Here is a 27,993-nt window from a genome sequence, read left to right as displayed (position 1 = left end):
CAAGAGCTATGCGACATATGGAAGCCATCACAGGCCTGGACTCCCATCTGTGTCGGCAGTCGTGCCCTGCTGGCTCCCAACAGTCACTGCGCAGGATGGGAATAATCCAGGACAGAGGAACTGTGATAAGAAGATCCCTTGAGGACCAGATTTCAGCGTTGGGGGAGGGGAGGTATGTTTTCATGAGGTGCAAAACCTAGCTGAGGTTTGAAGAACACAGGTGCCCCTCAGCTCAGTGGGGTTCAGCCGGGTTCAGTGGGGCTCTGTTTCTCACGTTTTCCTGACTGCCACTAACACCCTTTTCACTACTGAAACGGCACCTCTTCCTTGTTTTACATCAGCCTGTAACAAATTTTGAATGTGGGCGGCACATTACTTTTCCTTGGAATTTAAACAGTTTGTAGTTCGTAGCAAATGTGCGTTTCCTGCCCTTCGGTCGCAGAGATACATTTGATTAATTTGTGTTTGATTTCTGTTTGGATTCCAGCAGCAGCTTTTTGGCAACCTGGAATAAAACTGAATGAAAGACATAATTGGAAAAGGAAATTGGCTTCTCATCTTAATTTACATGTTTGCATTGTTGAATTCGCCTCAAGGAATGAATTTAAAGTGTGTTATTGTAAGCCTCGGAGTTGAACGGAGAGGTAATTTAGGAGTCTCCTGACCACATTCATTCATATCCTGGTTCACTGCAGATCTAATCAGCAGGTTGAATTATATTTGCTCCCTCCAGTCTTGTTCTATTTAGTTAGCGCTCTAAAATGGCAACACATAAATACAAAATGAGCTCTTTTATCAATCAGGGTAAGATAGTGTATGCATCACTGGAACAAATGACTTAGCAGCAAATATTGAATTAATCATCAACAGATTTGAGGAAGTGTTTCTTAGTTTGTCAAACCTCTTAACCTGAACATCTATTCCTTTGCTAGACCTCACAAACTGGCGCAATCCAAGTTTTTTGTCAGTGAAACATTTATCATAAACCAGTACATTTGTTATCACCCTTTTTTCAGAGGACCCCTGGTGCTAAGGCTGTGGTGCTGTATCAATCTGAGAGTGAATGCCCCTCAGCAAGTTCACAGGCAACACACACTCACACACTGAACACACACACTTCACAAGATTCAAAGAACTACAAAGTCCACGGCAACATATCTTTTGAGTAAAACAAATGAGCCCCATACGTTGAATTTCAAGCAACATGAACAAATGCAACATCTGATCTTGTGTGACAGTGCGGTCATGTCTCTTGGGTCTCAGCCCCGTACAGCTCAGCACGGCCCGAGGAAACAGAGGGCAGGACCCTTCAGATTTAACACCTCCCAGACGTGAACACCTGGGATTTATTAGTGATCAGGCCCATGTGGCTGCATGTAGACAAAAAGTCTTGGCCGTCGTCTCGAAACACAGCAGAAAAGTTGTAACTTTCAGTCTGTTTCCTGTCTTCTCTACCTGCGTTTCATCTGCCTCCCTGCTGCTCGTCCATCTTCAGCGATCTTTTGGGGAGCAGGGGGGGGGGCTTTTTTCAAGCTTGACTAATGTGGTTCAGATAGCGTGCAGGACATCGATGGGGGAGCACCTTGATCTGGGCCAAGCCTTGTTTGTTGTGGCGGCTTTACCTCAGTCAATTCTCCTCTCCTTTTTTTTTCTGCTCTGCTTTAGCAATTCAGTGAAAAGAGCAGCTGCCTGACCCCTTTACAGGCTGGTTTCTGTGGTCTGGAGTTTCAGCATCCTGACAGGCCATCTCCAGCAGGAAGTAGGCCTCGTCGTCACTGCGGTCGACAACTTGCCCCATATCCCGGTTGCTCGCTGTAATCAAGCGCTTCTCTTATCATAAGGAAATATTTCTGCTGAAGATATTTTTGTTTGTTTGTTTGTTTGTTTGTTGTTTTTAAATTCATTTCCTCCAGTGGAAACAATAAGACGACTTCCTCGGACGGGAGGGGAGTGCGCCAGTGCTGTGTGCAGCTGGAGGTGACACAGCATGCTGTGGTACAGTAATGGAGTCATCCATCAGCAGGCCCCATTAAAACACCTTGACAAGCCAGCTGAGGCTCCAGTGGCCATGGTGACCGGTGTAAAGGTGGATGTTTGTTCTCCAACAGCGGCTGCAGAAATCCTCTGTGTCAAGACAACACGGCTGAAATGGATCGGTTCATTTGTTTGCAGTGTTTATTATTGTGTCTTGTACAAGCAAGTGAATTTACAAAGCAATCTTTAAGTAAATTATCAAGGGAGTAGAGAGCTTGCATACACAGCATTTACTCTATTAACAAGGGTAAACTAATAATTCACTGACACTGGTGATACAAGCTGTTTGTTATCAGAGCCTTTTAGGTTATCCTTTCTTACGCCATTATTTCTCTGTACTCTAGTTATTAGAAAGGACACGAATAAGGACAATAAAGTGTTCTTGTTGATAGAATATCTTCATATGCAGAATAATGAGCTGGTATTGTGCTGTGACTCTCCATACCTTACTCAATGTAAACAGTTTGGAAATGTTATGACTGTTAAGTTGAGCTACTAAATCATTTATAATGATTACAATTGCCTGGTTTCCATCCCAGTTAGTCTCACATTTTAACTACATTATGTTGTCATACATTTATTTTTATTTTGTGTCAATCCACTAATGTTATGCAGTTATCAGGAGTCATTTAATCGAGATAAGCCGAAGGTAGGGCAAATTCAAGTAAAAACAGCACCAATGTTACACAAGACCTGTTTGAAGCGATGACGAGACACAATCTGTTGCTATTTTCCACCTTTCAGCAGCGATAAAGTTACATGCTTGATTTATGTCATCAATTACGTCCCATTTAATTCTGTTTCTATGGCCCTTTGCTGCCTCTTACTCTCAGCCAAGCATAGAAACTTTTTAATTATTGTGATATTTCAACATTCCTCTGACTTTTTGCAATTTGCACTTATAGTTTTTAAATGGCCCATAAGAAAAGCAACATCTATTTGATGAAAGTCAGCCCAATTTCATTCAGGTTTTAGCTGCGGTTTGTTTGACCTCTGAAAAAACATGTTATCTTTCAGTCTGATTGAACAGTGCAGTATCCAAAACAGTGTTTCCCCTACCATTGTCTTGGAGGAGCGCTGCACCCCGCCAACAGAGCCCCGCCAACGGAGCCCCGCGCCCCCACCCCCCTAAAATTCGAGGTGTTTAAAAAAAAAAAGAATTATAATCTTTTTTTTTTTATTACTTTTTTTTTTTTAATATATATATTATATAGCACCAAATTGCAACTAATCTATATCTACTGTCACTTTTCCCCCCGCTCAGGCAGCACCCCCCCAAAGCAGTAAACCTAAGGGAAACACTGCAAAAATTAAGTATTGAGTCAGTCTCTTTGTATATTTGAGATTTATACAAAGTCATTTTGTTAAATAACTGTCCATACTGTTTCTGAAAAAGCAGAAATATTAGTTTAGTCTTTTTTTCAGACCAGCAGATAAATAATCCGTTGTTTTATAAGGAGGAATAAAATCATAAGTCAAATGATCACACTTTAAGAATTTGTGTGTTACTCGCCAAAAACTGCTTTTAACTGTCTGTTTAAGAGCTTCCTTGTTTGTTCCCTGCACTTTAAGCCTTTTGAAAATTCACTCAAGCTGAGATAGAGCAATTATGTGCAATTTCAGCTCTCAAGCCCATCTTCAGAAATCACCATGACGATATTTAAAAAGTGGTTGAAGCACACAACGGTCACTGAAAGTGATAAGATGTTGCATATTTTCTACTGACTGCTCTTTGTTCTCTTAAAGTTTACCCAGTTCATAAACAATGATGTCCTCCCTCAAATCCTTTTCATAGATTTTCAATTTTTTCAACACAAATTCAAATGGAGGAGCCGTTACGACCGGGTGCCTTTCAATTATTGTATTGTCTGTTTGGGACAAACACTGAATCCCTTAAGCCCTGCAGTGAGGTGTTATCCTACAGTTTTCAGTTTTATTTATATTAGAGCTGCTGAAAACGTCCCAGCGAGCCCCCAGAGTGTAAACTATCTTTGACCAGTGATCAGGATCCTATTCAGACCACCATATCTCCTCCATCTGCGGCGTGTCGGCAGGCATCCTCCTGCATTCCTGTCCTTTTGTTTGCAGAGGTAGGGGAAGGACATTAATGAGTCTTCCATTGACTTAACATCCTTGGAAAGTCCGCCTTGGCCTCACACCTGCTGCCTCTAAGCCGCTGGAATCTCGGCTGCATCGCTGCTGAGGATGTGCCGCCTGGAAAATATGCGGGCTCTTCAAGGCCCTCAAGGTAGCGCAGCATGCGTCGAGGAAACGGTGAAGAATGTCAACCTGGACATCGCCTCCACATCCACAAGGAGGGCCAAGAATGTGGCCATTGTTTAATGACAACAGGCTCTCCATCACTGATATTGAGCACCTGCAGACTTAATTTACTTTAAAGCTCCATTGTGATGTTGTTTAGCTTGTTTTGACTTGGCTCTTGGGTTAAGGGTCAAGTGGTTGTTGTGCGATTGATCGTAATTGTTGATTAACACTATGAAGAACTATGTGTTGGTTAAATCTGCCAACACAAACATTACATTTACGACTATGAAGTGTAATGTGAGTTTAATATATCCATGAAATCTGCACACATATTGTTTTTGTATGGATTGTAATTACTAAGCTTTAGAGGGACTGTAAAATGAATTGTGTTACCTTTTCACAAAGCCAGACTAGCTGTTTTCCCTTGTCTTTATGCCAAGCTTAGCAACCAGCTCCGGTCTATGTCTTCTGATTTACCTTACAGACATGAGAGTGGTCTTTCATATTACTCTTGGCATGAAAATGCATTTCTCAAAATGGGAAACTACAGTAGTCGTGACTGTTTGACTGTTTCCCTGTCGTATGCCGTACATGCTTCAGTTACAAAGAAATTATGTAACCACGGTCATGCCTCAGAAAACTTGTTTTGAGATTCAGTTAAGCCAGTTAACACATTTCTTTAATTTAACCTCTCAATTTGTATTTCCTGTAAACCCAATACTATAATCTGCCATTGAAATATCTCTGGTGGCTTTCTGTCTGTAAAACATATAATAGAGGTGTGTCTCCTTTGCAGCATGCTGCAGCGGGGATTTAAACGCTTTATCAATAAATCCCAACCGCTTCATATTTTGCCACTGTTCAGACAAAAAGAAAACATAACAGTAGAAAAATAACTACAAAAAACACAAAAAATGCATACAAAAATTAGGCTGTTTACATACAAAAAAATTGTGATTACAGTAGGTTATACGGCTTTTATTCTAGATCTCTTTTGTTGCTTTCAAAATTAGAATAAGATTTCAAGCAAGAGCTTGATCCACAAAAGCTTGATCAAGACCCTTCCATGTACAAAGTTTGTTCTCCTTTATTTTCAAGATCATTGGTAAACACTGTTTACCACTGATCACAGTTTTATAGGAACCTTGGCGATTTTGCTGTAACTGTTGCTGCAGACAAAGAGAGATAACACTTTGTGCTGACTGTTATCTTGCAATGCTCTTTTGAGGAACAAGAACTGAACCTTGGCAGGAAGCATCTGGGCGAACAACAGGTCGAGCAATGAAAACTGTTTTCATCATATAAGCGTTGCATTTGGTTTTACCATACAGTAATATAAGAAATTGCCACTAGATTATGCCTATTATTTTAAATTTGTCCAAAGAAAGGACAGGAATGTGACGGTAAGGTGCTCTGCTGCAAACACAACATAAAACTTCTTCAAACACCTCCAAAGGCAACATTTTAACACGAAGCTAAAGACCCCTGAACCCAGAGTGATGATGTTGAGTGTGTGCCTGCTCCGAACAAGCAGCAAAAACTATAGGTTACTTACGTAACCCCAGTTCTCAGAGTAACATGTAGTGAGATGTCTCACTATGGGATGCGCCTCATCGCGGAGCAAACAGAAGCATCAATCTGCCGCTGTTATTGAACCCCAGCCTGACACAGCGCGGGGCTCAATTTCTGCGGCGGACGCCCCCATGTCTTGATTGCCGGCCAGCGAATCAGCGGACATGAGGGGGTCTTGTCCCGACAAGCTAGCTTGGCGTGCTAGCCGTCGGCGGAGGCTCTTGATGGTGAAACGGGCACAATGCCCGCACGAGCCGGGGTTGTCGATAGCCTCCTGGGCGTGTTCCAGCCCGAGGCAGGACGAGCAGACCTGGTGTGAGTCTGTGCCTGATATCTTCAACCCGCAGCCGCAGAGCCGAGCCTCCGAGTCCCTGACTCCTCTGGTGTGAGGGAGAGAAGCGTCCATCTTGTTCGCCGTGGTGACGGCGTGGAGAGGACCCGCTCGTAACAGGTACGTTGCTGAATTTTTTTTTTTTTACAACCTGTCGTTAATCCGGAGAAAAAGCGACGGTGTAGATTTTTATTCTCGAAGATTATTAACTGTTGTGTTAATACCTTTTTATCTTCTTCTCCTCTGGTGTGAAAGAGAAAAAGAAAAAACGTCCTCGCTACCGTGGTGTCGGTAGTGAGGGAAGGCAAACTAGCAACAGGTGTGTTACTAGCTTGAAAAATCAAAACCTTACCTTTATTTCCGAAGAAAGAAACGGCGAGGTAGATTAACAGTCTTCTTGCGAAGCAGAAAAGTAGCCGGCGAGCGCCCGTCGACCGAAAGTTAGCTTTGGGTTCAGTCTGTCGACTGTTAAGCTAGCCCGGCTATTGATCTATCGAGATGTGCTCTGAAGCGAGAAGAGGTGTTTGAATGAAGCTGTGACGTGGCACAAGCTACTTATAGGGTGGGTGGATTCCCTGACGCTGACGTCAAGATCACCAGCCAATCAGGATTGGCGTAATGAGATTGATGCTTCTGTTTGCTCCGTGATGAGGCGCATCTGATAGTGAGACATCGAACGGAGTGTTAAGAATGAGAACTAGAATTTTCACCGTTATTAACTTGATGTCTTCCTTATTGCAATAGTAATTGTTAAATGTGTGCACATGTAGGCCTACGCTTTATGTTTTGGCTATAGGCTGTTGCTGAGTAATGCAAAAGTAATGTAAAGAGTAATGTAACGAGATACTTTATGTAGAGAGTAACGAAGTAAAGTAATGTATTGCTTTTTTTGAGTAACGACCCCATCACTGGTGGTAAAGTACAAATAAGCCTTGTTACTCAACAGGTCATACATTTTGGAGATTCATCTCAAGTCGATCCTAAATCTTCAATCCGGGTTTTCTCTGCCTGGAGAAAAATGTAAATTTGATTGAAAATGGTGTGAAAGCTGTGAATAAGGAACAAGACAGCATGACTCATATGTAGCACTGCCCCTTCAGGAGACACTCTGTCACCCAGCTCTGAGATCAGTCTTCTCCAGCATACTCTGAAGTCTACCCCCACCACCCCCCCGCTCTCTGCATCGCCACAGCGCTGCACAGGTGAGTTCACTCTTTTATATATATAAATATAAGAGTAATACATATATTACAGTGACACTCACAGTCTGTTGTTGTTTGCTTGATTTTTGAATTTCTTATGCTATGAAATGTATGAATGCTTATTTATTTTTGGTTAATTCTGGTTTGAAACTGGCATAATGATGGTTTTTATATGATAAATATATCAAATGCATGGTTAGAAAAAAAATCATAATCTAATCAATAATAGTTATAGTTTTTAAACACAGTTGAGTTAAAAGGAAAACATCAGGAGGACAATCATTAACTCAATACACTCGATAGATACTGGGAAACACTATTATATCTTTATTTTAACAAATCAAATATATATATATTGAATTGCTTATAACGAGAAAACCTGATGAGTATTTATTCATTGATAAAACATCAACATTAATAACGGCAATATTGCTAAAAACGATTTGATCCATCCCATGAAAAGCACTGAAGATGATGTAACCAGTCATCAGTCAGGAAATGAGCTGCTCCTAGATACACAGTGCAGAATCGATGCATTTGTTAAAAAAAACAAAGTAAGTTACTGTGAAGCCAACCGGACGTCCACTTATACATTTACACAGTAGTAGTAAAAGCAAGCCACTGGCTCACTTATAGCAACAGAAACAAACATGGTCATCATCTGTCAACATAAATTATCTTCTTTATAAATATTATAAATTGATAACATGTCAAACATTTGTACAGGAAATTAAAAAAGAGCTTTCTGAGTGCTGCAGAGTTTGGAAGTGAAGTGAGTTCACTTTCACCTTCGCCACAGTTTACAGCCGTTTCCTGAATCTTATTATATATAGATCTTAAATACGGCTTGGTAACATCTTGCGTCAAGACCCTTAAATCCACCCTCTCAACTTAGTTCATTAATAAATGATAATAGAGGTCGAAATAAGTGAACAAGCTACAGTACAGGTTTGCCAACGGACATTAGTGCTCATCAAGCTTCTAGCCCCATTTATTTTCCTAGATTAGCAAAGGTCGCTTTTTATGGAATTACCACACTAAACCGTGAGGACCAAGTGTCCAAATATAAAAACTATTCTTAAAAACGTTTTAAAAAATGAAATCAAGAAAGAAGAGATGGAGTGTATGAAACATAGGCTGTATGTATACAAATGGTTATAATATTATGGTTGGTATGAAACCTAGCACAGCTGCAATCACTTATTTCCGAGAACAAGTCTTTCGCACCAGCTGTGGACTTTTTTACTCTCAGTCAGCAGTTCTTGTTCTTCTTTATTTTGAGAGTCACAAACGAAATCCGCACAAAATGGCAGATCACACAAGAGTCATTTAACTGTTAGTTATTTCATAACACTACTCAGTAGTTACTCTCTGACTTTTCTGTTCTATGGATCCTCGTTATTTGTTCACCAAATCTTCTCGTTCTAATTTCTACAGGTGAAATATGAACATGAAATAGATGTAACTTCCATGACCCTTTAACAAGCAGCCTGACCATGTGACCACTTATCAGACCAATTGACTTGTTAGCAATTTCTTCAACTTGCAGAAAAGTGACTAACATGGTTCCCTAATGTCTCACAGGTTAGAAACCAGCCATGAACGATGATGACAACTATGCGTTGTTTAAGGATTTGTATGATGCCTATAACTCAACTGATCCCAGCTATTTCGATAATGAAACTCAGCTGCTCTGTGTACCGCAGGCTGTCAACAAGTTCGGTGCAAGACTCATCCCAGTTTTCTACTACACCATCTCCCTCCTGAGTTACCTTGGCAACGGGCTTGTTCTCTTTATCATCTACAAGTTTGAGAACCTCAGGACAGTGACAAACATCTTCCTTCTGAATTTGGTCCTCTCCAACCTTCTATTTGCCTCCAGTCTCCCCTTCTTGGCGACATACCATCTGTTTGAGTGGATCTTTGGTGTGGCTCTGTGTAAGATCGTAAGCAGTGCGTACTTCATCGGCTTTTACAGCTCAATCCTATTCCTCACACTCATGACATTGGACCGATACCTTGCAGTGGTGCATGCAGTGGCAGCCACCAAGACCAGGAAGAAGGCACATGCCATTACTGCGTCAGTGGCAGTCTGGTGCATCAGTATTGTAGCTAGTGTGAAAGAGCTGGTTTTCAAAAATGTGGGAAAGAGTCCATTCAATGGGCTGACATGTGAGGAGTCGGGATACTCCAAGAGCACCATGGAGCGCTGGCGGCTGGTCACTTACTATCAACAATTCCTGCTCTTCTTCCTCCTTCCTCTCACCGTGGTGATGTACTGCTACATTAGCATCACTATCCGCATTTTGTCTACCCGCATGAAGGAGAAATGTCACACCATCAAGCTCATATTTGTCATAATCTTCACCTTCTTTGCCTGCTGGACACCCTACAACATCGTCATCTTCCTTCGAGCTCTTCTGGTCACCAGCAAGGAGGAAGTCTTATGTTCCGACTGGGAAAGCTTGGACTATGCACTGTATGTGACCCGGAACATAGCCTATCTGTATTGTTGCATTAGTCCTGTGTTTTACACATTTGTGGGAAAGAAGTTCCAGAGCCACTTCAGAAGGCTGATGGCTAAAAATATTCCCTGTCTGAAGAGACACATGAACACCAGCAGCCAGAGCACTAGGAGCACCTCTGCCTACGAGTACTAGACGCACGCACGCCACACACACACACACACACACACACACACACACACACACACACACACACACACACACACACACACACACACACACACACACACACACACACACACACACACACACACACACACACACACACACACACATACACACACACACACACACACACACACACACAATATTAAGAATGATTTTTTTAATCAGTATGTGTATTCAGGTGGCGTGGTTACCAACCATGCAAAGTTGGGAAAATTATGGGGAACATTATTTAGACTTCAGAAACAGGTTTATTACCAGGTAGGTTGACACGTACGAGGAATTAGACTCTGCATACATAAAAGTAAAACAAAAAATGTAAAACACAGAAAGATAATTATTTCAATAAAACTATAATAACTTAAAAACATTATAAGAAATATAGAGCACAGACTTAATAGACCACATAGAACACATTTCTGACAAGTACAAAAAACAAGCTTCTGTAATGTAGCTAGTTCTGTCACATGTGTTAGCATGGACATGTTGTTATGGGAACACTAAATCACATGACCTGGCCCATGACCCACCAGACTGTTCACTTTGTGTCACCTAGGGACTTAATGAGATAAAAGCTAAAGCTGTATAAGGATCTTCCCAGAACATTTAAATGTCATGTATCGTGTCACAGGGGGTTCTTATGGGTTTTTAAAGGCATTTATCTGACATGATAAGGACCTCAAGTATAAGACAATGAATTCAATGAAAAGATCAAAACCAGCAATGTGTTTCTCACTACTTTCTGGCTCTGTGACCTACAAATTGCCTCCCCATTCCAACCAAAGAATAATAAACAAATCACATTTTTTTTACATAAATAAGAATTGAGGCTGACCAGTACATCATTTTTATACTGTTGGAGCAATTTTTTCTCGATATTTTTAATAATGCTGAAAATGATGGAATGTTTCTGCTGTAGACCTGCTTTTGGTGTGTTCATTATTCTGAGATCTCCTGTTGGCTGAATGCAAAATGTATGTAAAATGTTGTGTATTTTATCAAGGTCCTTCAGGCCCCTGTGACTTGTTGTATTATTTAAACATATTTTTCCCTGATTCTTTGCACTTTTGCATTCTGTAAGATGTTATGACTCATAAGATCATTTCCCTTTTCTGACCAAACATCTTGAGCAGTTTCCTGTCAGCTAAGCACTTCTTTTTTTTTTTTGTATCCGTGTCGCACTGAGACAGCTCTTGTTAAAGTCTTCAATGACATCCATTTACTGTAAGCACAGACAGTGGCAGAATATCAGTGTTAGTATTATTAGATCTTAGCGATGCATTTGATACTGTTGAACACAACATATTGCTAGACCGACTAGAAAACTGGGTGGGACTTTCGGCAACAGTTCTAAATTGGTTTGATTCCTACTTAAAGGACAAAACGTTTTCTCTATAGGCAACTCCACATCAGCGTTGACAAATATGACATGTGGGGTTCCTCAAGGCTCCATCTTAGGACCTCTCCTTTTTAATATCTATATGCTACCACTGGCTCAAATTATGAAAAACAACGACCTAAGTTATCATATCTATGCAAATGACACCCAGATTTATTTTAAACAATTTCACCAGGAGACTCTTCTCCAGTTACAACGCTGAGTAAGTGCATTGATGCAATGATGAGTAGGAACTTTATAAAAATACAATTTATTATTATTATAATTATCTTCCTGAAAGGTGTCACTTCTGATTTACGTATATATATAATTAATTGAGATTAAGTAGTGTAACGGAAGTGATGGATGGGCACACCGCTTTATTTTCAGCTTATCTGGTTTCAGTTTACCATTACGTTTATCGTTTCCAAAGGCAAAGATTGAACATCCATGCACAGATCATTTAACCTCTTAGGCCCCACGGACCCGGTTCCAGGGCCGAAATCGCATCATTTGCAGGAAACAACGTCTAAGGAACCTTAATATTTAATAAACTAGGAATATTTTTATATCCATATAACAGGGAAAAACTCATTTAACTGATCTTTTTTTTTTAAATTCCCCAAAAAAACACACAATGCTAACAGTGAGCCTCTGAATTAGCCCCGAGCGAAAAATGCTAACCTATTACTGCACTGAAAATCAGTCCTAGCTCCCTTATTACTTATCCTAGCTGCACATCCAACACATCATTTATGATCGTAAAGACACAGAATCTAACGGTGCCCACCTCAACACTGAAAGATACAAACTTGCGACGTTATCAACAAAAACGTACATCAAAACAAGTGGCGCTAGTTAGCCCACAACGCTAACATGGCTTACCTTCGTCTTTGTCTGGTCTAAACTGGTCTTCAATGGCATTAAAACGATAACAACGATGATGTAGTTAATCCATAGGTTAATATCCAATGTGGCTGTGTCCCCTTTGAAATTGTCTGATTATCTATAAGCAATAAAACTGCAATTCCGTTTTAAAATAGTAGAGCAGGCCATTCCTAAGCTCTGTAGCTTCATTGAAGGCGCAAAGACGGCATCTTTTTTTTTTTAACATGAGTGTGTGCGGGACGATTTCCCTTCGATTCTATTGGCTCTAACGATCAGAAAGAGATGTCACATGTCAAAATCGAAGTAGGGGGGCCAGAGATATGGAAAATCCACCCAAATGGCCCCAGAAGAGGTTTATTTTTGCTAAATCTGTCTAAAAAGGTCAAATATCACTTGTTTGGCATCAATCTTGGTACAGGGTACTTATTATAGGCTTTACTTTGGATTCCTAAAGCTTCTAGTCTACTAACCCATCATCCAAGGTTAGTTTTCACTATAAGTACAACATATCTTTTGAACGGATACTATAATTTACAATTTTTTACCATGTTCAATCTGAATTTTCTTTAAAATAAAAAACATCTATATTGATTCTGACTTTTCTACATCCAACTCACAGGTTTTTCATTACTTTGAGACATTTTTTTTATAATTTAACCCTTTTAGAAGGGAAGATATGGTCATTTGTTCTGGGAATGTCATTTTCGAGCCTGAAACCTGAAAAACAGTTGTTCTAAGTGACTAAACGGCTATTTCAAGAAGGTACCCTATAAAACGCTTTTAAAGTTATATGGCCCGTAAGGGAACATTTTCACACAGTCAAATCAAAGCAGAAGAGATACCTGATATTCTATTTTTTACATTTCTTATGTTATGTGGACATTTTTTAAAATTTATTCGAGAGAACATCAGTAAAAACAAACACTCTAAATAAGACGAATCTGTTTGAATGGCTGATGATAACAATAAAACACACATTGCTTGTATCAGAGATCTCACCCGTGCCTCAAACAGAGCTGCACATCTCTCTGCTTCGGCTCTCTCAACATGAATTTAAGCACCTGTGACATTGAGAGCCAGATGATACCCAACCATATTTGACTTTGATAATTAATCACAGCTTGTATTTTATCGTCTAGTCATAAAAGCAAATTACTATACATCTGATCATATCTAGTGAGCTACTTCACGCTTGCCCATTTTCATTAGTGGTAATTTTTTATACGTGGTTTGTTAACAATACTTTTATTTATTTAATCTACCTTACCATAATCTTTATTCCCTTAGCATCAAATCAAGGGATGTCAGCTCCTAAATTTGTCAAAAATATGTTTTTATATCACTACAACCCCCTACACTATTGTATAAACATAAAAAAGGGTTTAAATGGTTGTAACAGCTCCACTGACACCTGTGTGTTCTCTGTATCTGGAACCAGTTTATGTTACGAGTCCTCAAAGACACATAAGCCTTTATTTAACAGCTCTGCAAAGCTCGGGACAAGGCTATTACCTGAAAAAAGTGACAGACAGAAATATGCTTTCACCACATATATAAGCAATAAATACTTTGTAAGATCATGGGTTATATAAAATAAAATGTTTGTCGCTTTCTTTATTTCTTTCTTTGTTCCATTTTGAACTGCTTAGTCTGTAACAAGGCCAACATGCACTCCCCAGGCAAAAAGCATGTTACGCTCTGCAGGTCGTCGCCAAAATTGCTGAAAGGTTAGATATACAATCAGGAAATTCTCCATGATGGGTTGCAGCAGCTCAGCAGGAGTTCAGATTCCCCGCCGCTCCAGTGTGTCATGCTTTTCCCTTTACTCCGTGACCCTCAGACCCAGTAGGAACCGTACTGCTGTGCTGCCTCGATTGTGGAGGATCTCAGAGGGGCCTCTGGTAGATTTATGAGCACCATGCTTTTGTTTAGCCAAGGCGTCCTGCTTATTTTTGTTTCCCTGTTAGAGACTTCGGGCTGAGATAATGAATCAACAGACAGGACTGAGGTTATGGATCCACAGAGAGCGACTCTTTACTGCTCTCTTGTTTGTTCAGCGACCTGTTTGTTGAGTCAATTTAGAAAGAAACAACACAGATATAAGGCTCAATTATAAAATGTGTAACTATCTACATGCTTTGTTAGTATTTTAGTAAATGGAGATCTGGATCCAACATCACATGTAGATTTGTGTTTTCATTCAGTCCCTTTAGAAATCACTTCTTGTAATAAATGTAGTTAATTGTTACACCTGTTTTTTAAGGACTTTTTCAGTGTTAGAATGTTAGCATCATGCTTTGGGGATAGCGAGATCAATATATCAATAAATCTGTCCACTAAGTTAATCTAGACTGAGATTCCTAGCAGGAAGTTTTGTACAGACAATCATGTACCACAGAGGATGAATCTCACTGCCTTTAGCGATCTTCTGGCATTTCCTCTAATGCAGCACTCAACTTGCTTTGATCAGGGGCGACTTTTTGCAAAATGAGGCCAGTTAATAAACAAACATTTTCAGTCTTAACCCCCCGTCTCTGGCCCTTTGACTCTATAAGTATATTTTGATGTCTGACATGAACATTACATTTTGTCTTTTGCTATTCATGCTGAGAATTGTATTTATTGACCTCATACTATACAAATGGACGTTTACGTTTCGAAATTCCAGAAACTTAACCCAAGTATTTATGCACACACATGCCGTATACTGTGGGGGGTTTGCACAGATGTCCTTGTTATGTCCACCATTCAAAGTCTGTTTAATCAAAAGCACATTGACTATGTTGCAGCCTGTACAACAATGTCTCAATGCACCTATTTTCCGGATCAACTTCTGAAACCCTGCAGCATCAATGAGACGTAACATGATCACAATGCTTTCCCTGTTCTCTTCTTATCAACGATGTATTCAATGATATGCTTGGTTTGTCAGACTGTCAGGGTCTGGCAGTTTTTAAAGACTGAAATAACATTTGTTCACAGTGGTGAAGACTGGAAATGGGGGCTGGTTTAATAACTTTAAATTGTAGATAAGGGTACAGTGAAAGGTATACCTCAGTAATCACACAGCTGAAATGTGCTATAAATAGCATTTGTCATCAGAGCTGGGAGAAGAAGGTGTTTGAGCTAACCGGCAGACTGGATGATATGTCGACTGAGGTCAGCGTGTTCGTGCCGACTGCAGCAGCTCTATTTTTCCATTGGTCACTGCGGACACCCATAAAAAGTCCTGCTCATGACAGGGTTGCAGCAGGGTCTCATCGTTTGTTTTTATACTTCTTCCAAGAAAGTTTTAAAGTCAGAGCCTCTAGCTGAATTTCACATAAAGGGTATTTATTTCTCAGACTGAAGTGACAAGTTAAGCCAACTAAAATGTTCTTTTTTATTGTAGTTTTTAATGGTGTGCAGTATATGTCATCCAGTATGAGAGTTTTCGTTGATAGAATGATTTGTGGCATTCATATTCATATTAAACATTCAACACGTGCATATTTTTGTTCTTTTTCTGTCTCAGAAATTAAACACAAGAGTGTTTTCTTACCTATAAAAACATGACTCACCACTGATATTAACATTTCATCCTCACTCAGAGGTGTTATGGCTTTTCCTGTAAGCTTGTCTCCTCATAATCTTTTTCTTGTTACATAGCAGCTTAACAATGGGATTTAAAATACATTCTAAAAAGTAAAAAAACAAGGATTTACTTTGTTTTTCCATCTCAAGTCTTCCCTTGCTTTTGAAATATGCCGTATCTGCATCAAAATAGCAGCTCAGCGGCTTAAAGCTCCCTGTGACAGCAGCCTCAGCTCTGTTTCAATGTTTTCCGGAGCACAGCTTAACCCCCAACCAGTGCATATAATGGGCCAACTTGACTGGCCAAGTTTGACATGCAGTTCTCCCTTTGTAATGGGGGTCAGAGCCTGCCATGGTGGAGCAGTTTACAAGTGTCAGAGGGGAAGAGGAATTTGTGGAGACAAGGCAAAAAGCCCCTGCAACTGAGAGGTGGATGCCCTTTTTTTCTTCAGCTGCTCTCTGTTAGCGGTAGTGCGGAGGCCTTCTTCTGAAGGGTCAGCAGGTCAAGTTAGGCACCACGTTAATCCCTTCACAAGCCTATTATGAGCTCCTGAATGTGCGGACACGAGCAGAGCAATACTCTAAGTCGTAAGTCGAACCAAAGCTCTTGATATATGCTTCTGCAGCCATATGGGAAACTTGAAGATCCCTGGCTTTCCGTTTGGTTAAGCCAAGTATTTAATGCCCTGCAAATAATATATATCAATTTAAACCTGTAATAACAACAACATTTTAGAGACATGGTTGAATTCCTACAACAGGTAATCCCCTGAGTTTCCCTCAATCTACAATTAAACATTTTCAGTTTGATATCGTAAAATGTTTTTGATTTATTGTCACCAGATTTTGTGCAGAAATGTTTTTGTTCCCTGACGACCTACTCTTCTCACTTTGGTGTTTCCCTGACTTTTCCTCTAAAGCAACGCAAAGAATGAGTTTCTTTTTAAATTGATTTCATCTATTTTTAAATATACTATTGGCAGGAACTTTTCCAACTCATTCCAGTCTGACTCAAAGGATGTAAATACAGACTGTAGACTGCCTTCTGCGAGGTAGGGCACAGAACCTTCGGTGAAAACAGCTATTTAAGTAACATTTATAGTAACATACGCATCTAAAGGTCAGCGGCAATTGGGGATTGATGGTTCATATTGAGTAAGCACTCGGCGATAATTTCGCCCGACTGAGGTGCACCACACTGGACCAAGTTGGGCGCCAACGATTTCTCCATAGGAATACATCTGCAACATCCGCACAGAGCTGTCTTATCTCTGGTCTTGTGAAGTAATCTTAGGTCTGTCATTGGCTACCTCAAATTCATCAAACATTCTTCCCCCCTTCAGCTATCTGGGTTATTTGGCAATGGCAATTTATGACGATTGTGATTGGTTTAAAGAAATACAAACATCACTTTGGTCACCAGGTTGTCACTTACTTGGGCGGTCACATTTTTGTACTGGGCAGGTGCTGCAATGTTGGTTTATACATTTTTTGGGCGGGAAACGTCTGCATGTTAGTGCCTACAGTAAATGATGTAGATGATAGTGGAGAGTAACACAAAATATAAAATCTTTGTTCTGTAAGACCGCAGAAAGACTCAAATGTTCCTCAGAGCTGAGAGACACTGTGGAGTTGGGGGCTAACTCTCTGTGGGTTCATCACAATCAGTTCATCACAACCCTTTTACATTTAACACAGTCATTAAATCCATTGTTATTATTCCAATATTGATTATAGCCACTTAATGCATTATTGGTGGCTCAATAAGCTTGCAGTCAGCAAATGTTTCCAATGATTTCCCATGAAATTGTTCCTCATTTGCTTCCTACCTGCTGTTCCTAATTTACTTAAAACCTACCCATGATTAGGGATTTGGGGAAAAGCAGAATATCCACTTTGAATCGAGCTGAATGAATTTAGCCCCATAATGTGGGTAAGTGCTCTGGGAGCTCACATGTTTGTGTCTGGTCTCTTGGTCATCCATGGAGATTAGCAAGTAAATGGCATTCCTCCACATACAGTAATATCCTTCGTAATTAAAAAGGAGCAAATTCTTGAGTGCAATTAATGATACCAATTATAGATATCGTTGAACAAACAAACTGACACAATGACAGATTCACTCCCATACACACTTATACATACACACACACACACAGGATATCCGAAAGTAAGGAAACGCTGTGTGTCAATAGGAAACAACACAGCGGGAGCCGGAGTGTGTCCCGTGTCCCTGAAGGCACCGTGCACTTGCCAGGTGCCTTCCTCTGTGTATTTTCCTGTTTACCGACTCGCATGCCTTCTTGTTTGGGTGTTTTCTTTCAGTCCCTTAAGTCAATATCTTCCTGTGGGCCTTGTAGCTCTCGTCTGACTTCACTGCTCATTTCTGGCCACCGGACGTCATTTAAAGGCTCAGAATATCAGCAAGGGGAAGTCAGATGGAGTCCAGTGTGCGGTGCATTGTTTTGAAAGCATGCTGGTTTTGGCTTTAGCTATTTCTGGAGACCCAGAGCTGCCTCCTGCACATCAACTGTATTCAACTGCAAGACATATTTATTTTCCACCTACATCCTTCATAGCCAGATAAAACAATGCCATTTCCAAGGACTTCCTTTAAGGAGAAATGTATTTCCTCTCTAAGGAATGATAACTTTATCAGTGACTCACACACAGGAATGTTTTTCCAACTGTAGAATAGTTTAATTTAAACATTATAAAACAATGCCATGTATTTATTTATTAGAATTATAATACATTCAATATTTTATTCCGACGGTTTTATTATGTTATCAGTGACAGTGGCCATCTTTCCATGTTTTTAGCCTCCAGGTTGAGCCGACAAAGATGTTTTGGTTGGTTGGCCACTTGCTAACAGACTGAAAACCCCCAACAAATATTGTAATGACCAAACGGTTATCCCGTCACTTTTCATGAGGTTGACATTTTAGTTTTGTTACAAAATGAATCAACATTTCTGGAAGGATTACCCTGAATCTGAATTTTGGCAAACACACATTATTTACCCCCACAGGATAAATGTTAAATTGTTTGGTGATCCCTTAACCTTTTATCCATCATCAGGTTAAGATTTCCATTTGTTTAATACTACAAAACTAAACCAAATTCTTCAATACTATTGAGCTACAATACACATTTCTAACAGCCTCATGTGTACTTTGAGATAAGGACACATTCACAAAAACAGTGTTGGGAACAATACATTCTAACTTACAACAAGAATGCTGTATTTCTACCGTTTGACTGCAGATCATTGCGTCAAAAGATAAAATAATTTAAATCATGATTACTTCCCATATTTGTATATACATTGATTACTTTGCATTATGTTAACAGAGGGATGTCTTTTGGTTTGAACGCCTGCCTATTCTGATCCTGATATGTTTATTCTTTGACTTCAGTGAAGCACTCTATCGGATTTGAGATAACTCTGAATCTTCCTAATGTTCTGGTTCCTGATCCTGTCTTGACCTCAGGTTGTGTTATCGCTCAGATTTGGTTCCTCCACACTATCAGTATCTCGACTCCAGGGCCTCCATAGTGTGATCTTTGTTTTAATGTGTTATCAGACACACCGTTAGACCCCAGACTGCTCAAATACACATTACTCTCTAAGTTTGCTTACACACCCCAAAGCTTTGCTGCTTTCATCCCGACTCAAGACAAACTCTGATAACGAGGGATTAGTCAGCTGACTCTTAACATATCCTACACTCACTCCACTTTTTATCAGGCCTTTATCAAATGCAACCTGCAATTCCAACACTCATCTACTGTACACTCCACTTGTATGTTTCTCCCCTCGCCTGAAACAAGTCAGGTTATTCTCTCAGCGCTTTGGAATTTGACACGCTGAGAGATAAATGGAAGCAAAACAAGTTTCCCTGGGGAGGGTCCAGAGCCCCCGAGTATTGGTACAAAACTTTGTCACCTCACACCAAGCTCACACTGTTTTCGTCTGCCAAACATGCCACCACCTCACCAGCTGCACTTGGGTCAGACAGCATTATTTTGCCTCCCAGAATGAAAGCAGCCTGTGCCCTTGACAGAACCACTAAATAACACTGAGAAAAAAAAGACTCCACTTTAGGAGATAAACAGCTCAAATGTTGGTCATTACTTCTTAAGTGGCGTCAAAATTGTACAATTATCCAAAATCAGACTGTGAATGCGGGCATGATTATTGTCAAAGAAACCTAAAGTGTTATGTTTTCAACCTCAACTAAAGATGAGATTTACCACAGAACAAGCCTTGAGCTGAAATGGTGTCTTCCTTCTTCATCTTTTTCTTTAGAAATGTATCATTGAGGATCTTAATGGGCAGCAATTTTGGGGTATTCAAGACAACTTAAGTTTTTCAAGGCTATCTCAGTTTCACGTAATGAAACACTTTTATGTCATTAATTCTTTTGACAAAACTTCTTAGAGGATCATGGATTCCTTCACCAAATATCTTCTGACATATTACACCTCCATGCTTCTTCTCAACAGTACAGTATTTCCACAGAAGGTACTCATGAGGGTCTACGCTCTGTGGAAAGTGGCCGATTGCATGTGATGGTCTTGTTAAGGAACATAACTCAACCGTGCCACAACGTTCTGCAAATTGCCTTAACCATGCTATCTCATAACCTAAAAGTCGATTACATTATTGAAGACAGACTTGAGGAATTGCAGACTCCAGCCATTTGTTCCCTGGAGCCCCACAAGCTGCGTTACTGTAAAATGTGATACCTCTTCATTAATCCTGCTGATTGGAGCGCAGCCCAGTAGGATGTATGCAGTTTGAGAGCTGACTGCAAGGCTAAAGTTTGTGTGTGTCGGCGTGCAAGCTGTTCAACATCCAATTTGCTGTGTTCAACTGTGCATGTACATTTACCTCTAAACGTTTGTGTCTGTGCATCGTGAGTGATGCATTGGCGCCTCGAGAGTCAAAACCCTCTACCTCCGAGTCTGTATATGTGTGTGTGATTCGAGCGCCAAAGGAGAAGTCTTGCATCCATCTCATCTGACAGCTCCCGACCTTCCAGTAATCCCAGTATTTCTCACTATCTCACTCCCCATTACCTCACACATACATATACACACACACACACACACACACACACACACACACACACACACACACACACACTGGGACAGCAGGCATGTGACCTGCCGCTGCATCAAAGCCAGCCAGCTCATTCATCTGCTGCTGAATCGACAAGCAATCTCACTCAGGACTTCATCATCAGCTACTGGATCAAATCTGTTGGTATTCTCTCTGCAGTCTGCCCCTAAAGTTTGGAGTCTTCTCGTCCACGGCATGTCGCCCTCACAGTCCGAGTTAGTGTTTTTTTTTTTTTTAAGTCACTGGAGAAATGTAAATCTTGATAAGGATTGCATTTTGTCGGGTAACATTTTGACACATTTCCGTGGAGCTGTCAGTGCCAATGAGTTTCAGACTGAATATGTCAACAACATTTGCCTGATTGTCATACAAATCAAACATTAATGGTGCCCAGAGGATACATCTTAATGTTGTTTGTGACTTTTCATTTACCGCCACCAGAGGGTCAAGATTAAGATAAATCACACAATATCCAGGACTTGGAATAGTTTTAGATTCTGGACAGATCTTTTGTTCAAGGACAAAAAAAAAGTATTTTGGTGATTACTGGACATTTGATTTGGCGGCACCACAAGTTTCACTTCTTTGTTTTTTTATGACAAGTGTTGACAAATATGGAATGGATGGTGATGTAAGGGACGTTCATTTTCTCCTTGTGATACATTGTTCCCTAATCACTTTGGTCATTCCTTAAACACTTCTATAGCACTATCATTAGGTAAATGTTTTAATTCGAACAGTGCTTGGTTAAAGAAATGCCTCCTAAGGCCACATGTTATTTTTCTGTTTGTGTACCGTGTATGTCTCCATCACTGCAGCTTATATTCAGAAACCTTTACTGAAAGTGGTATATGGAGGTACAATGAAAACGTCAGCAAAACATTACACAGAGCAGATTTTTACTGAAGCTATAACTCTCCTGGTTGTTGCTACCGCAGGAAGGTGTTACTCCTCTTCTATCCCTGAATCCGTGAATCCCTGGCTCTAAACCTTTGTCTCCAAACTGCGTCTGATTTACCGCCTGTTATCTTCGGCTTCCTCTATCTCTCTGGAAAATCTGGTTTCATTTTGGCTCACAGCTCTATTTAAGAACAGTTTGTCAACGCAATGTGAGGAGGAGATTTTCCTCCCCAGCAAAGCATCCCAAATGATGTTCTGTGTCGTAAAGAAAAGAAAGGACGGACCCATTTTATATGGCTGGTCCTGAAATCTCCTAATTCCTTCAAGATGTTGGGATTCTTTATCGCACAGATGAAAAGAAGTTGAATTCTTCCAAATGTAGAAAATATTCTTCAAAAAATATACTATATGATACAGAAAATGTACAAGGACAATGGTAAATGAACAATGTTGAATATCAGTCAAAATGTACAATTAAGGTTTATGATATTTGTATTGTGAAAAATAAAGAAAACATTACATTTCTGGTAACATTTTTACTAGAAATGTAATATGTTTTGTTTCAATCTGTGAACTTATCTGCCAACAAAGAGTGACTATATTCCAATATCTTTTAATGAATGTTTGACTGGAGATTGTACTTTGGCTTTAACAACGAGCAAAATAAACTAGTTAACTTTCTTTGGATGAACAATGCATCACATGCTTGTGTGTGAATGGGGTCACACAATGATCTAAAACAATACAACTGGATTAATTATTTTGAGTAATGTTACATTTAAAAACACATTTGGCTCTACTAATGCTACAACAACAACAGATTTGTTCAATTGTATCTGTATAATTCATTTCGTCAACTTAATTTATTTTTGTTTTCATTCCCTTTTTCTTGTTTCTAACTTTGTCCATATACCTTCATAAGATGTTGTGGAATGACAAAACACCTCAAGGTTTATGAATGTATAACTTTTCTCCCAGGCTTTTTGAGCAAATAGACAGTCTATATCGAGCAGTGCGGAAATATTCAAGTGTTATGTCGCTGAAATCTGGGTTAAGTGGCAAGATCTGTAATCAGCTTCCCCTGGCTCTGCAGTGGCACAGCAAACAAAGGCAGCTCGAGGATTGGAGGAGAGTGACCCCAACATGGCCAGTTGTTGTTTACTTTATACAGAGACTGACGGCTGCATACAGTGCTGCACTGTGTACTGTATACGTGACTGAGGTCACAAACCCTCCATACGACTGCATAACAGAACGGACTGTTACTGATTAACTTTCATACTATTTATGGCCTTCTTTTCTCAATTTTTTCTTAAAGATTCCTCAGCATCTCTCACTCTACACAACCTTTTGTCCCTCTTTAAAGCACAGTAGAAATATTATCTCTGGAGGAGGACTCCACTGTCTTTATATCATTTATACCCTTTTAAGAACCCTACAAAAAATCCACAACAACCCTTATGGCCACTTAAAAAATACCCTCCACTCCTCAGAGATACAGGAGAATGTGCATCACCACCACAGCAGATCCCAGAGCAGCGTGGGGAACACACATGTTGTATTCCCTCGACTGTTAATCCTTCATGTTGTTCAGACCATTCAAACACACACAGTATAACAAAAGTCATTAAATGTAATTGCTTGAGTTTTGCAGCCATCTTTGTTTGATATGTTTTGATTTAAACGACAGAGCAAACAAATGTCTCTCATTGCCAAAAAAATACTCCTCATCTGTAAGAGATATTCCGTGTTGATTTGATTTTAATTCGGCCCGTCCTCTGAACTCGGCACAGATGTGACGCTGGAGGTGTTTTTCAGAGAGCATCCATGTTTGGCCTCGGTGCCCTGCCTTCCCCTCTGCCTCCTCTGACTCACACTCAACACTGTTGCCAGGGCTACCATTTATTAATATTGGTCCATAACTTTGAGCATCATCACCAGGCTGCAGCTTGGCCGACGGCTGACACTGACACACACAGATACACATGCATGCAAACACACACACATTCACTTGGCTTTGTGAGGAGTTGATGCAGATTGTGAATGAGAGCAGCTAATGGAGAAATGTTTTTGAAGAACAGGGTGTTCACTGAGACTGAGGACTGGAGGGGGATGTGTTGGACACTAGCGACCCCTTGTGGTTTTTTGTGAGGTGTGTGTGTTATGTGCCCTGCCATGTTCAGCACTTTTTTGCACCTTTTGTTTAAAATCTGCATTACTTGCTCACTCTAATCAGGATTTGAGCCTAGGGTACACATTGGAAAAGTTAAAAAAAACAGATTTTACAATGAGGTACCCAATATCCTGAATAGTTACAAGTACAATTTAACACAATTCTTAACATCATTGCATTTTACTTGAGGATTTACACTTTTAGCTACCTTTTACTTCAATTTGAATACATTTGACAAGGAAACTGTTACTGTGTGAAGAAAACAATCTGAATCTACATTGATTTTTAAGATAACTAACCAGACCAGTACATTGTGTGTGTGTGTGTGTGTGTGTGTGTGTGTGTGTGTGTGTGTGTGTGTGTGTGTGTGTGTGTGTGTGTGTGTGTGTGTGTGTGTGTGTGTGTGTGTGTGTGTGTGTGTGTGTGTGTGTGTGTGTGTGTGTGAGATTATATAAACAAATAAGCAAATTGTAATGTGTTATGTGAAGTGAAGACAAGTTTTCTACTTGTGTTTTTGCTTCTAAATAAAATAAATGTCTCTGTTTTTACTTTACCAGTCATACTTAATGAGTTATTTTGGTTATTACGATGTCCTGTTTGGCAATTTTAATTACAGTTTGATGCACATTCTCCGTACAGGTGTATTCTGCATCAGATTAGCTTCATATTTGCTAACAATATGAACTTCTATGTTAATACAAGAAATAACAATGGAGCTCTTACCCCCCCAGTTGGTCACTTGGTGTAACTTAATGCTGATGCAGAAACTGTGTCAGACCTTGTGGGAGATATAAAGCAAGTTTCTTCTCTTTTGTAATATCCACAACACATGTATGCATTGTAGAGACCTTATCACTCACAGTATATCGAGACAATATTACACTTCAAAGCCTACAGGTGGGCGATGTGTTGGAGGAGGGGTTTATGGAGTGTTCCTCATCAGCAGAAAGGGTCATGGAAGTGAGTATTTCAGCAGCTTCATTTCATAATGAGTGCTTTATGTGACTGTATTACTGATATTGGTACCACAGATATACTGTACTGTATGTTGCAGAGTAGGGAATGTCGTTGTGAGAGTACCACTGCCAACTCACAGGTTTGAAAGTTTGATAGGATTCATAGTTTAAACTGAAGAAATGTATTTACAATAATACCATTTAAATTCTGCATATGGGTTCAATTAGCAGGTAGCACAAGCTATGAGAAGGCAAACAAGCAGATATGCATACACTCTAAAAAAAAATACACCGGCTCTACTTAAATAAATTGAGGTAACAATTTGCGTTGATCTTTTTAAGTATTTCCAACTTTTCGAGCTTACATTATACAAATGTAATGCAATGACTGTTTAGCTTATGATGATCAGCAGCTCTATGAGCTCATTCTCTCAGTGTATCATCAGGAATACAGAGACACACACACATCATTTAAATAAGAGTTTTTTAATTAAATGATAGGTTAAGAATAAACAGTAAATAATAAGAAACAATAGCCCATAACCCTGTAAGGCCCCCGGTTGTAATTTTACAACATTACTTTAAGCAATCCTAAAAAAGTCAGTAAATGTTTTGTTTTTTAAAAGGCTACATTTACATCGTCAAAAGGTCCTTTTGTTCAGCCTCACAATGCTATTGGGTAGTAAATGTGTTCCTGCCCTCTGGCCATACACGCCAGGGATTTTGGGCCCCATGAAAATATATGACATTGGGCCCCACCACCAGGCCCAGGCCACGCCAACCAAGCACAATTGCTGTAACCACACCTCCAGAACCCAAACGACTCGTTTTTTACATTACATGTTACTTGTGAGATGCTTTTATCCAAAGCGACTTACATACTCAATACTGTGGACAATCCCACAGGAGCAATTTTGGGGTGAAGTGTCTTGCCCAGGGACACAACGACATGCTGACTGCAGTGGGGTTTGAACCTGTGACCCCCGTGATCCCAACACCAAGGCTCTATCCACTGCGCCACACGCCTCATTTGTGCCTTAAATAACTCCTACTACCTGTACAGGCTTGCATCTATCTTGTAGTCCAATACTAACCGCACAATATTTACTGACACTGAGCTGTGAAAATATAACACTTATGTGGGGACAGGGCTGCTGAGCCTAGAGATGGATCTGTTGGTCCTGGCACCAGGGGGAGGGACAACTGATTTAGTATGAATAGCTGCTAAAAATGTACCTGCATTTACTGTCAGCTAAAAGAGAACTGAAATTAAAATCCTGTATAGATATTAACAGGACTAAATGTCAGCTTAGTAAAAAAAAAAACATAACAATTATTATTTACAATGGACTACGCTTAGCTAACAGACACATTTCCACCACTCATAGACCACACCCACCTTTTCTTTTGAAAGACTGGGTGACATACTGTCGCTCTTTAGTCCCTCTCTCTTGTCTTTTCTCTCCTAGGAGGATGTAGAAAACAGAAAAACGAATTAACCTTTATTCAAACATTAAAGAATACTTTAGGTTAAGGTCTTCTTTCAAATAAGAAAAACGCTTTTGGGGTATCTATCTACAGATAAATAAGCCTGACAAAGTAGTTAACGTCTAATATATTGCTTTCCTGCAATGTTAACTATGTTTAAGCACTTATTTTAACTGATATTATACACATTAATTATACTCTTATGTATGTAGATAGTATAAGAAATGTGCAGAATTTGACAGTTTAATGGTGGAGGTATACACACATATTGACAGATGTCTTGTTATGCACTGTTGAGGAATCTGTGACCCAAGTTTTTCATTCATTGCATAACTACACTGTAGTTGTGTATATGATATGTCAATAAACCTTAGAAAATCTTGAAATCTTGAAAGGGATGTGCAAAATAGCAATTATATACAGTTTTTAATTAACTATTAGTAGAGAATAACGAGTAATGAATATACTTTATAGAGCTCTGCAGATAAATGTTTAGTCTTCTCAAGCACCAACTATCAAATATCTCTCCTGATTGTTGGCACTTGACAATCACCTTTCCCTGAATTTTACTCAGGTGTAACTAAAGTCTGCTTTAAGGTTTGTTTATATTTCACATCATTAATCAGATTCTGCAAAGTAACTAAAATAAATGTAGTGGAGTAAAAATACCAGGTTAACCTCTGAATTGTAGTGGAGTAGAATTACAAAGTAACAATGAGCTGTCATCTGGGTATATATTAATGCTGCCCATTATAGATACAAGCGATTTTCACCCATTTAGTAATTACATGTTTTAAATTTGTACACATCAATGTGTTTCCTATCGCCTAAACCTCCAGGGCTGTACACAGTTTATTACTGTCAACTTCTAATTTTGGGAAAAACGAAAACGTCTTTTAAAACTACAATTCCCAGTAGAGACGTGCCATAGAGAGCATGTGTAGTTCTGGGGGGGCGTTCGAGTCCAGTTTTGAATAGTCTGCCGTGGTTTCGTTCCATTTCAAAGAGCTTGACGCTCGGCGTAACCTTGGCGCACTGCCACTCCAACATCCGAGGTTGCGTTCCAATAGTCCATTTAGCTTAGGAACCTTCCTAACCAAGTGAAATGACCCGGAAGTACGTCAGTGGCAGCCATGATACAGTAAGTGCCGTTCCAATTCTCCAAATGAAAGGAAAGGAGGTTTCAAACTTCCTTTATAACCTCCTTTAGCTTAGGAACCACTGGACCTCCCTAACCGAATGGAGAGGAGAAAATGCTGCCCCACAATGCCTTGCAGCCGCAGCATTTGCGTCACACAACAGTCGGCCGTTCACGGAAACAAATGATTATGACGGAGAAATTATATCATGAAAGTTACGGTGCTTATTAAGCATTTTAAAACGTATGTGGTAAGTTGCCAAAGTGCTTTGTTTTG

At 39.9% G+C, this 27,993-nt stretch overlaps 1 protein-coding gene across 2 annotated transcripts in view; it reads left to right on the top strand.

Annotated features, from left to right (window-relative positions):
• Positions 1-12,951, top strand: part of LOC307031997 (C-C chemokine receptor type 8-like) — a 69,087-nt gene extending 56,136 nt beyond the window's left edge. The window contains exons 3-5 of one of the 2 annotated variants that reach the window (XM_079669654.1): positions 6,219-6,322; positions 7,303-7,404; positions 8,989-12,951. In XM_079669654.1, the coding sequence (XP_079525780.1) occupies positions 9,003-10,064 (1,062 nt within the window). In that variant the 5' untranslated portion in view covers positions 6,219-6,322; positions 7,303-7,404; positions 8,989-9,002 and the 3' untranslated portion in view covers positions 10,065-12,951. The remainder of the gene's footprint in view (positions 1-6,218; positions 6,323-7,302; positions 7,405-8,988) is intronic. The other variant, XM_079669655.1, reaches the window with a different exon arrangement.
• The last annotated feature ends 15,042 nt before the right edge of the window (positions 12,952-27,993 follow it).

This window comes from Notothenia rossii, assembly GCF_949606895.1.
Source record: "Notothenia rossii genome assembly, chromosome: 3".
Taxonomy (NCBI): domain Eukaryota; kingdom Metazoa; phylum Chordata; class Actinopteri; order Perciformes; family Nototheniidae; genus Notothenia; species Notothenia rossii.
Note: the sequence above shows the minus strand (reverse complement) of the source record. Positions and strands in the feature narration are given on the sequence as shown.